The sequence below is a fragment of the Rhinopithecus bieti genome, unplaced genomic scaffold (assembly GCF_001698545.2).
Source record: "Rhinopithecus bieti isolate Rb0 unplaced genomic scaffold, ASM169854v2 scaffold_32008, whole genome shotgun sequence".
NCBI classification, from domain to species: Eukaryota; Metazoa; Chordata; class Mammalia; order Primates; family Cercopithecidae; genus Rhinopithecus; species Rhinopithecus bieti.
The window spans coordinates 611521-623248 of record NW_016814433.1 but is presented as its reverse complement, the minus strand read 5'-3'; the positions used below and the strand labels follow the sequence as shown (position 1 = coordinate 623248).

The 11728-nt window shown below is 49.0% G+C and overlaps 1 protein-coding gene and 1 long non-coding RNA gene across 2 annotated transcripts in view; one reads left to right on the top strand and one right to left on the bottom strand.

Moving 5' to 3' along the window:
* LOC108514448 (uncharacterized) overlaps positions 1 to 11728 on the bottom strand; it is a 27952-nt gene that overhangs the window by 9290 nt on the left and 6934 nt on the right. The window lies entirely within an intron of this gene.
* SCIMP (SLP adaptor and CSK interacting membrane protein) overlaps positions 1 to 11728 on the top strand; it is a 24683-nt gene that overhangs the window by 9990 nt on the left and 2965 nt on the right. Inside the window, exons 2-4 of the mRNA XM_017850720.1 lie at positions 2550 to 2673; positions 6074 to 6137; positions 10385 to 10458. Of these exons, the coding sequence (XP_017706209.1) occupies positions 2562 to 2673; positions 6074 to 6137; positions 10385 to 10458 (250 nt within the window). The 5' untranslated portion in view covers positions 2550 to 2561. The remainder of the gene's footprint in view (positions 1 to 2549; positions 2674 to 6073; positions 6138 to 10384; positions 10459 to 11728) is intronic.

Sequence of the window (11728 nt, the reverse complement as noted above, 5' to 3'; positions counted from 1 at the left end):
CCACAGGCCTCGTCCTTCCCCGCAGCCCCTCCTTCCACGCGGCCTCCTACTTCCACGCGGCCCCCTCCTTCCACGCGGCCCCTCCTTCCACGCGGCCCCGTCCTTCCACGCGGCCCCTCCTTCCACGCGGCCCCTCCTTCCACGCGGCCCCTCCTTCCACACAGTCACAATCCAGATACAACAGCTTTGAATGCGCAGGTCCTGGTATTTATCTCTATCACTCTAAAGAGTATCGTTTCAGGAAAACTCTGCCGACGGTGTTTTTCCTCTGTTCTCACACACCACCACAATCATCAACACAGAAAAGGGCTTCTGTGACCAAACGTGTGCCGGTGTTTTCCCCCCACACACCAAGCAGTGAACACCAGCTGGGTGTTCTCCAATTCAGTGCCAGCACTATAGACCCAGAGACAGCATCAGATCCCACAGCTCAGTCCCCAAGACTGCTGCCCCCAACTCCCCAGACATTGGTCGCAAGTCCGGGCCTCTGGAACTTGAGAGCAACCAGCTTCAAAGTTAGGGTTCTCACAACTCCCTCTCTGAGATCAGTGTTTTTTTTGAGATGGAGTCTCACTCTTGTTGCCCAGGCTGGAGTGCAATGGCGCAACCTCGGCTCACCACAACCTCTGTCTCCTGGGTTCAAGCAATTCTCTTGCCTCTGTCTCCTGAGTAGCTGGGATTACAGGCGTGCACCACCATGTCCAGCTGATTTTTTGCATTTTTAGTAGAAAAGGGGTTTCACCATGATGGCCAAGCTGGTTTCGAATTCCTGACCTCAACTGATCCGCCCGCCTCAGCCTCCCAAAGTGCTGAGATTACAGGCGTGAGCCAGGGCGCCCAGCCTTTGTTTTTGTTTTGAGATGGAGTCTTGCTCTGTTGTCCAGGCTGGAATGTAGTGGCATGATCTCGGCTCACTGCAACCTCCGCTTCCTGGCTTTAAGCAATTCTCCCGCCTCAGCCTCCCCAGTAACTGGGACTACAGGTGCAAGTCACCACACCCGGCTAATTTTTGTATTTTTAGTAGAGACGGGGTTTTGCCATATTGGCCAGGCTGGTCTTGAACTCCTGACCTGAAGTGATCTGCCTGCCTCAGCCTCCCAAAGTGCCGAGATTACAGGCGTGAGCCACCGCGCCCGGCCATGTTATGCAGTTTTATTGGAGGTTTGATGGTAACAAAAGGTGACACCACAGCATAACCCAGGTAGCAATTTAAAGCTGGACATGAGGCATTACTGTCCTAAAAATGCCTTGGTTATTTGCCACTGCGGGAGCTTCCTAACCAGGCTCTGACTTGCCGCTCTCTTCTTGACCTCTCTCTCTGCTGCTAACCTTTTCCAAGATTTTTCCCCTCTCTGGTCTGTCAGCTTCCAGCCCCCAAATGCCTGTTAACTCTCTCATGTAGATCAACTCAATTTGCCCCTCTCTCTTCAGCTTCACCCTTCTGACCATATCTCACTCAAAGAGACCCATCTAGCTATTTTTCTAACCCTCACCTCAAACAAAATCTCTTACAATTTCTCTCCCTTGCTATGCATTAAATCTGACTTGTCCTTGTGATTAAAAACAACTGGCTGGGCACGGTGGCTCATGCCTATAATCCTAGCACTTTGGGAGGCCGAGGCAGGTGGATCACGAGGTCAGGAGTTCAAGACCAGCTTAGCCAACATGGCGAAACCCCGCCCCTACTAAAAATACAAAAATTAGCCAGGCGTGGGGGCACACACCTTTAATCCCAGCTACTCAGGAGGCTGAGGCAGGAGAATCGCTTGGGAGGCGGAGGTTGCAGTGAGCTGACATTGTGCCACCGCACCCCACCCTGGGCAACACAGCAACACTCCTTCTCAAAAAACAAACAAAATAAAAAACAAAAAATCCCTGCAGTCAACTGTTGCTTTAAATGGCACCTTCCCCCTCCTGCTGCATGTCTGAAAGAGCAATGACGATGTCTACCATTTCTAGAGGGCCCAGTAGGTACATGCTTGATCTCCAGTCCTCACAAACCTCACTGAAGTAGGAGGTATCATCCCCATATTACAGATGAGGCTCACAGAAGGTCGAGTGACATGCCTGAGGTCCCCCAGGTGTTGATCAGTTGGGTATGGCTGTGAACCAGCACCTGATTCCTAAGCAGATATCTGCATCTCTACACAACACAGAAGATTAGCTGGGCGCCGTGGCTCATGCCTGTAATCCCAGCACTTTGAGAGGCCAAGTCGGGTGGATCACCTGAGGTCAGGAGTTCGAGACCAGCCAGGCCAACATGGCGAAACCCCGTCTCTATCAAAAATACAAAAATTAGCTGGGCGTGGTGGCAGGTGCCTATAGTCCCAGTTACTCTGGAGGTTGAGGCAGGAGAATCACTTGAACCCGGGAGGTGGAGGTTGCAATGATCGGAGAGCTGAGATCACGTCATTGAACTCCAGCCTGGGTGACAGAGTAAGACTCCGACTCAAAAAAAAAAAAAACACACAGTAGATAACTGCCCCACTCCACCCCACCCCAGGATGTCTTTCATTCATGCCTCATTCTTGTCTCTCCATTCTTCTCAGGATTCCACTGCAATGAGTTGGTGGAGGAACAATTTTTGGATCATCTTAGCTGTGGCCATCATCGTTGTCTCTGTGGGCCTGGGCCTCATCCTGTATTGTGTCTGTAAGCGGCAGCTTCGACAAGGTAATGGCCATCTTACCTGGGCAGATGGAGGGAGGAGCCAGGTGGTTATCCGTGCAGTAGAGCTCCTTTAGGGCAAGCAAATCAATCCTGGGCCTGAATGAGCTGAATTTTGGATTAAGCATCTTGCATTCTGGGTTTGAGTCCTAGCCCTGCCACTACATTATGTCTCTAGGCCTCAGTTTCCTCATCTGCGTAGTGAAAGGAGGGACGTCAACTAATCTCCAAGAGCCCTTCCAGCCCTAATCATCCGGTGAACGCAGAATCTGTTTTAAGGCACAGTATGCTCAAGGGCTTTTTCTTTCCTATATGGCTACTGATCACAGCATCTTGAGAGAACACAAGTATATGGAATATTAAGAACTGTCGGCCAGGCGCGGCGGCTCACACCTGTAATCTCAGCACTTTGGGAGGCCGAGGCAGGCAGATCATGAGGTCAGGAGATGGAGATCATCCTGGCTAACACGGTGAAACCCCGTCTCTATTAAAAATACAAAAACATTAGCCGGGCGTGGTGGCAGGCGCCTATAGTCCCAGCTACTCGGGAGGCTGAGGCAGGAGAATGGCGTGAACGCGGGAGCGGAGCTTGCAGTGAGCCGAGATCGCGCCACTGCACTCCAGCCTGAGGGACAGAGCGAGACTCCGTCTCAAAAAAACAAAAACATAAACAAAGAACTGTCTTGGCACGGTGGCTCATGCCTGTAATCCCAGCACTTTGGGAAGCCCAGGTGGGGGGAATCACCTGAGGTCAGGAGTGTAAGATCAGCCTGGCCAAAACGGGGAAACCCAGGTGGGGGGAATCACCTGAGGTCAGGAGTGTAAGATCAGCCTGGCCAAAACGGGGAAACCCCATCTCTACAAAAATTACAAAAATTAGCTGGGTGTGGTGGCAGGTGCCTGTAGTCCCAGCTACTCAGGAGGCTGAGGCAGGAGAATCACTTGAACCTGGGAGGTGGAGGTTGCAGTGAGCCGAGATCGTGCCACTGCACTCCAGCCTGGGAAACAAGAGTTAGACTGTCTCAAAAAAAAAAAAAAAAAAGAACTTTCTTGAGTAATAAAATATGGACTCAACCCACAGCCAACATGTTTGACCACCACGATTGCCTTCTCTGAGACCATACTCTGAATCTTCTGGTATTACCTAGACCAGAAACCTCTTGGTACCCTCAGACATAAATAAGTGGTCTGGGGATTAACACTAACTTTAGATTATCTGTAAGTGGGGTTTCCACTTTCCTGTTCATCTCCAGAAACATGAAAGCCTTGATTCAATGGTGTGTTATCTTGACATCTCATCCGTTTAAATAACAACCTGGCCGGGCACAGTGGCTCACGCCTGTAATCCCAGCACTTTGGGAGGCCAAGGTAGGTGTACCACTTGAGGTCAGGAGTTCAAGACCAGCCTGCCAACATTGCAAAACCCCGTCTCTACTGAAAATACAAAAATTAGCCAGGCGTGATGGTGGGTGCCTGTAATCCCAGCTACTCAGGAGGCTGAGGTGGGAGAATCACTTAAACACGGGAGGCAGAGGTTGCAGTCAGCTGACATGGTGCTACTGCACTCCAGCCCAGGCGACAGAGCGAGATTCCATCTCAAAATAATAATAATAATAATAACAACAACAATGACCTAAGCAGGGAGTACACCTAGGGATGGTAAGCACACTGAGAGGTACAGTCACCTTCCCTGGGGCACCCTGGACTAACATCCCTCAATGATGAAGCCACTATCCACTCACTGTATCTGGTCATAGCCTCCAGATTCCTGCTCAGCCCAGCTCAGTGCTGGCAGGTCACAGACAGACAAGAAGTGAAATCTTTCTGTCATTCTTCTCAATCTCTCTTTAGAGATAAGAAAATTAAGGTTCAAAGGAAGATGAGAGCTTCACTGAGGTGCCATAAGAATTGGTGGCAGAGGCCGGGCGCGGTGGCTCAAGCCTGTAATCCCAGCACTTTGGGAGGCCGAGACGGGCGGATCACAAGGTCAGGAGATCGAGACCATCCTGGCTAACATGGTGAAACCCCGTCTCTACTAAAAAATACAAAAAAACTAGCCAGGCGAGGTGGCGGACGCCTGTAGTCCCAACTACTCGGGAGGCTGAGGCAGGAGAATGGCGTAAACCCGGGAGGCAGAGCTTGCAGTGAGCTGAGATCCGGCCACTGCACTCCAGCCTGGGCGACAGAGCAAGACTCTGTCTCAAAAAAAAAAAGAATTGGTGGCAGAGTTGGGACCAGAACTCAGGTCTGCTGGGCTTCCAGTTCAATGTTCTTTCTTCTCTATTGTAATTAATTTTTTAATACAAAAAGTGTATTCTGGGACCCTACAGTCCTCTGTCCTTTTGCCCTTTTTTTTTTCAGATGGAGTCTCACTCTGTCGTCCAGGACGCAGGGCAGTGGTGTGATCTGGGCTCACTGCAACCTCCACCTCCCAGGTTCAGGTGATTCTCCTGCCTCATTCTCCTCAGCAGGTGGGATTACAGGCGTATGGCATCATGCCTGGATAATTTTTGAATTTTTAGTAGACACGGGGTTTCACCATGTTGGCCAGGTTGGTCCTGAACTCCCGACCTCAAGTGATCCTCCAGCCTTGGCATCCCAAAGTGCTGGGATTACAGGTGTGAGCCACCGTGCCTGGCCTCCTTTTGCCTTCTTAAAAGTTTTCATTCCCACCAGGTGTAGTGGCTCACACCTGTAATCCCAGCACTTTGGGAGGCCGAGGCGGGTGGATCACTTGAGGTCGGGAGTTCAAGACCAGCCTGGCCAACATGGTGAAACCTCCTGCCCCGTCTCTGCTAAAAATACAAAAATTAGCCAGGTGTGGTGACGGGCGCCTGTAATCTCAGCTACTCTGGAGGTTGAGGCAGGAGAATCGCTTGAACCTGGGGAGCAGAGGTTGCAGTGAGCCAAGATTGTGCCACTGTACTCCAGCCTGGGCAACAAGAGCAAGTCTCTGTCTGAGGGAAAAAAAAAGTTTCCATTCTTAAATATGGACAAAAGAATGACCCTGAACTAAAACTTTACCTACTTTTTTTTATCCTCAACCACTCCTATTAACAAGCAGGTTATGATTTATGACAACTTATATGTCCAGCGCATTACAGGATACAAACTGCTTTTCCGATGCTTTATCTGATTTCCTCCCAACCACACTTTTGAATTATTCATTCAACCAACATTTCTAAGTGCCACCTAAGTGCCAGGCATAGAGGAAATAAACACCACCCACACTGTGGCCGCCCTCACTGGGTTAGTGCAGAGGCTCTGTGGTCAGACAGTCTGGATTCAAAGTCCAATTCTATCATTTATTAACTCTGTGTCCCTAAGTGTGTTTTTTCTGGGTTCAATTCGAAAATTACAACTTTTGCTAATTCTTCTTCAATGAACATGCTTTTCCTTCTCTTAGGCAAGAAATGGGAAATTGCCAAGCCCTTGAAAAACAAGCAAGCAGATGAAGAAAAAATGTATCAGTAAGTGGGGAGGAATCCTTCTGCTTTTTACTGTTATGAACTGCCTGTTCACTTCCACCCTTGCCCCTCCACTCTGTACCAGTATGACTGAGACATCTGCATTTCCTGTAGAGCTGGTGAGATGTCACACCTGCCAAATCTCTCCACATAAGAGCAAAGACTCAGGACATTGTCAATGCTGGGCAAGTCCTCCCTCCTCTTGTCTCTCTCTCTCTCTTTTTTTTTTTTTTTTTTGAGACGGAGTCTTGCTCTGTCACCCAGGCTGGAGTGCATTGGTGCCATCTCGGCTCACTGCAGCCTCCGCCTCCTGGGTTCAAGCAATTCTCCTGCCTCAGCCTCCCAAGTAGCTGGGATTATAGGCACCCACCATCACGCCTGCCTGATTTTTGTATTTTTAGTACAGATGTGGTTTCACCATGTTGGCCAGGCTGGTCTCAAACTCCTAACTTCATGATCCACCCACCTTGGCCTCTCAAAGTGCCAGGATTATAGACGTGAGCCACTGCACCTGGCCTCTTTTTTTTTTTTTCTTTTGAGATAGGGTCTGCTATGTTGCCCGGGCAGCTCTAAAACTCCTGTGGGTCTCAAACTCCTGGGCTCAAGCAATTCCCCCACCTCATCCTCCCAAGTAACTGGGATTACACGCACATGCCACCGTGCCCAGCCTACTCTCATCTGTTCTGACAAAGGTCACAGGTTGGGCTCTGTGTTCTGGGCCCCACGCCTGGTCTATACTTCTTTTTTTTTTTTTGGTGGATTCCAAATATAGTGCTCCGAAAGCTATTGTGCTAAAGGAAAATATGCCATCCACTTTACTTTTGTGTTTTGTGATCTGTTTGGGGCTTTATGGCCAATATCTACATTGGGGATCTCCAAGGCCATTCTTAGGCTTGAGAATTTACTAGAAGCACTCACAGGACCCAGAAAAGCTATTTTACTCAACAGTTACAGTGGAGTAAAATTATACAAAGAATACAGATTAAAATCAGCAAATGAAAAAGGCAGGTAGTGCGGAGTCGAGCAGAAAGCAGGCAAGTCCTCTCCCAGTGAAGTGTCACAGATAGCCCCAGTTCTCCCAGTAACAATGTGTGGCAACAGACGTCAAGCACTGCTGACTGGAGAAGCTCACCCGAACCTTGAAGTACAGAGTTTTCTTTTACTGGGGGTTAGTCATGCAGGCATGGAATACCTGCATTTAGCTTTATCAAATTGATAAAACATGGCCCAGGGCCCCAGGCAAACAAAAACAGGCATTCACCATAAACCACATTATTAACATAAACTATCTGGTGTGGCCCAAGGCTCCCAGATATACAAAGACACTATTTATTTATTTATTTATTTATTTATTTATTTATGAGATGGAGTCTCACTCTATCACCTAGGCTGGTGGGCGAAGGCGTGATTTCGGCTCCTTGCAACCTCTGCCTCCCAGGTTCAAGTGATTCTCCTGCCTCAGCCTCCTAAGTAGCTGGGATTACAGGCACCCGCCACCATGCCCGGCCAATTTTTGCACCATGCCCGGCCAATTTTTGTATTTTTAGTAGAGACGGCGTTTCACCATGTTGGCCAGGCTGATCTGGAACTCCTGACCTCAAGTGATCCACTCACCTTGGCCTCCCAAAGTGCTGGGATTACAAGTGTGAGCCACCATGCCTGGCCTCAAAGACACTTTTTGTTTTTGAGACAGAGTCTCGCTCTCTCACCCAGGCTGGAGTGCAGTGGCGCGATCCCGGCTCACCGCAAGCTCCGCCTCCCAGGTTCACGCCATTCTCCTGCCTCAGCCTCCCAAGTAGCTGGGACTACAAGTGCTTGCCACCACGACTGTCTAATTTTTTGTATTTTTAGTAGAGATGGGGTTTCGCTATGTTGTCCAGGCTTGTCTCAAACTCCTAACCTCGTGATCCACCCATCTCGTCCTCCCAAAGTGCTGGGATTACAGGCGTGAGCCACCGTGCCTGGCTGGAGACACTCTTATTAGGGAGGATATTCCAAGGGTTTAGACATTATATCCCAGGAGCCAGTCAAGAGCCAGTCCTTTCTTTAGAATATACACACTATCTAAAACAAAACTTACTCTTGGGGCGAGGTGCAGTGGCTCATGCCTGTAAGGTCAGCACTTTGGGAGGCCAAGGTGGGAGTATCACTTGAGGCCAGAAGTTCAAGACCAGCCTGGACAACATAGTGAGACACCGTGTACAAAACATTGTTAAATCTATGCTTTGCTAAAATGCCTTTGACTGTAGCTTCAGGGATCCAGCAAATAAGACTCCCCCTGCCTCCATCAATTCTGATTCCCTTCAGGAATAAGACAGGTGACTAAAATACTGCCTTTTAAAAGAATACAACTGGGGCCAGGTGTGGCAGCTCACACCTGTAATCCCAGATCTGGGAGGCCGAGGCAGGCGGATCACCTGAGGTCGGGAGTTTGAGACTTTTAGTAGAGACGGGGTTTCATCATGTTGGCCAGGCTGGTCTCGATCTCCTGACCTCATGATCTGCCTGCCTTGGCCTCCCAAAGTGCTGGGATTACAGGTGTGAGCCACCGCGCCCAGCAGCTTTTTGTTTTTTATGCAATCTATTAATGGCATCATACAGTATATATTATTTGGTGTTTGGCTTTTTTGCTTACATCATTTTTATGAGATTCATGGTGTGTGGTTATAGATTGTTCATTCTTGTTGCTATAGAACATTCCACCGTGGGAGTACACCACTATTTATTTATTTTTTATTTTGAGACAGGGTCTCACGCTCAACCAGGCTGGAGTACAGTGGTGCAATCATAGCTCACTGTAACCTCAGATTTTGGGCTCAAGTGATCCTCCTGCTTCAGTCTCCTGAGTAGCTGGGACTACAGGTGTATGCCACCATAACCAGTTAATTATTTTGATTCTTTTGTAGAGACAGGGTCTCCCTGTGTTGCTCAGGGTCTCCCTATATTACCCTTAAACTCCTGGGCTCAAGCTGTCCTCCCTCTTTCACTTCCCAAAGTGCTGGTATTACAGATGTTAACCACCTTGCCCAGTCGCTATACTATAATTAATCTATCCATTCTACTGCTGATGGGCATTTGGGTTGTGTGTTGGCAAATTTTATGTGTCTCTGCTTCTCTGGACAACCCAGACTAACACAGGTAGTGTCCAATTTGGAGCTGTTATGAACAGTGTTGCTCTGAACATTCTTTTATTTATTTATTTTTTGAGACGGAGTCTCGCTCTGTTGCCCAAGCTGGAGTGCAGTGGCCGGATCTCAGCTCACTGCAAGCTCCGCCTCCCGGGTTCACACCATTCTCCTGCCTCAGCCTCCTGAGTAGCTGGGACTACAGGCGCCCACCACCTCGCCCGGCTAGTTTTTTGTACTTTTAGTAGAGACGGGGTTTCACCGTGTTAGCCAGGACGGTCTCGATCTCCTGACCTTGTGATCCGCCCGCCTCGGCCTCCCAAAGTGCTGGGATTACAGGCTTGAGCCACCGCGCCCGGCCTGCTCTGAACATTCTAATGCATGTTTTGGTGAACATATGTGAGCATTTCGATAGGCTGTAGACCCAATAGTGGAAATGCTATCTCAAGGTTTGTGTACATTCTGCTTTAGGAGTTCATCTGTTTTTGTTTTTTGGGTTTTTTTGTTTGTTTTGAGACAGAGTCTCGCTCTGTTGCCTAGGCTAGAGTGCAGTAGCATGATCTTGGCTCATTGCAATCTCCGCCTCCCGGGTTCAAGCGATTCCCCTGCCTCAGTCTCCCAAGTAGCTGGGATTACAGGTGAGCATCATCATGCCTGGCTAATTTTTGTATTTTTAGTACAGACGAGGTTTCACCATGTTGGCCAGGCTGGTCTTGAATTCCTGACCTCAGGTGATCCGCCCACCTCGGCCTTCCAAAGTGCTGGGATTACAGGCGTGAGCCAACCTGCCCTGCTCATCTGTTTTGCAAATAGAAATATATCTGGTGCCTACCGCTCCTAAACCAGCTCAGGTGAACCGGGAAGGTACGCTCCACGCTCTGAATTGTAGCACTTTATTTCCTTCCCCTCAGTTTCAGCCATTTCCTGGGCTAGAGGAAACAGTTTCATTAGGGTGCCAATTACAAATGGGATCCAGGACCTACAAAGGAAAGGAAATGCTTCCAATTTGTAGAGACCAAGATTTGAATGTTCAACCCATTCACTTTCCTTGATGTTTTCTCTTAAATCTGCTGGGAACAGGCATGGCCCAAATCAAACACTGATTCTCTCTTTCTCTCTCTCTAGGAATGTTCTTAATGAGTCGCCAGTTCAATTACCGCCTCTGCCACCAAGGAATTGGCCTTCTCTAGAAGACTCCTGTAAGTATATTTTACTGGTAGCAGTTTCATTTAGGGTAGGATAACAAGTTTATCAAGGTGTTTTTTTTTTTTTTTTTTTTTTTTTTTTTTTTTTTTTTTTTTTTTTTTTTGAGATGGAGTCTCGCTCTGTCACCCAGGCTGGAGTGCAGTGGCACGATCTCGGCTCACTAGCTCACTGCAAGCTCCGCCTCCCGGATTCACGCCATTCTCCTACCTCAGCCTCCCGAGTAGCTGGGACTACAGGCGCCCGCCACCACGCCCAGCTAATTTTTTTTTTTTAGCATTTTTAGTAGAGATGGGGTTTCACTGTGGTCTCGATCTCCTGACCTCGTGATCCACCCGCCTCAGCCTCCCAAAGTGCTGGGATTACAGGCGTGAGCCACGGCGCCCAGCCCCTATCACGTGTCTCAGATAGCTCAGGCTGCTGTAACAAAAATACCATAGACTGGGGTGCTTACCCAACAGAAATTTGGTTTCTTGTTGTTCTGAGACTGCAAGCCCGAGATGAGGGTGCTGGCCAATTTCTGTGAGGTTTCTGGTGAGGGCTCTCCTCCTGGCTTGCAGACAGCCGCCTTCTTGCTATGTCCCCACAAATGGCCTTTCCTTGGTGCATTCAAGCTGGGGAAGAGCGTCGGGGAGCCAGATTTCTGATGTTTCCTCTTACAAGGACACTGATCCTGTTGGATCAAGGCCTCATCCCTATGGCCACATATAGCCTCACTGGGGGTTAAGGCTTGAACACATGAATTTTGGGGAGACACATATATTCAGTCTGTAGCACTAGGATTTATAGATTCAGCATCCTGATTATTTTACTTTTGAGGCAGAGTCTTGCTCTCTCACCCAGGCTGGAGTGCAGTGGCGTGATTTCAGCTCACTGCAATCTCCACCTCCTAGATTCAAGCTGTTTTCCTGCCTTGGCCTCCTGAGTAACTGGGATTATCGGCGCACAGCACCACACTCAGCTAATTTTTTGTATGTTTAGTAGAGATGGGGTTTCACTATATTGGCCAGGCTGGTCTTGAACTCCTGACCTTAAGTGATCCGCCTGCCTCGACCTCCCAAAGTGCTGGGATTACAGGCATGAGCCACCACACCCAACCAGCATCCTGTTTAAAAGAGACAGCCAGGCCGGGCGCGGTGGCTCAAGCCTGTAATCCCAGCACTTTGGGAGGCCGAGACGGGTGGATCACGAGGTCAGGAGATCAAGACCATCCTGGCTAACACGGTGAAACCCCGTCTCTACTAAAAAATACAAAAAACTAGCCGG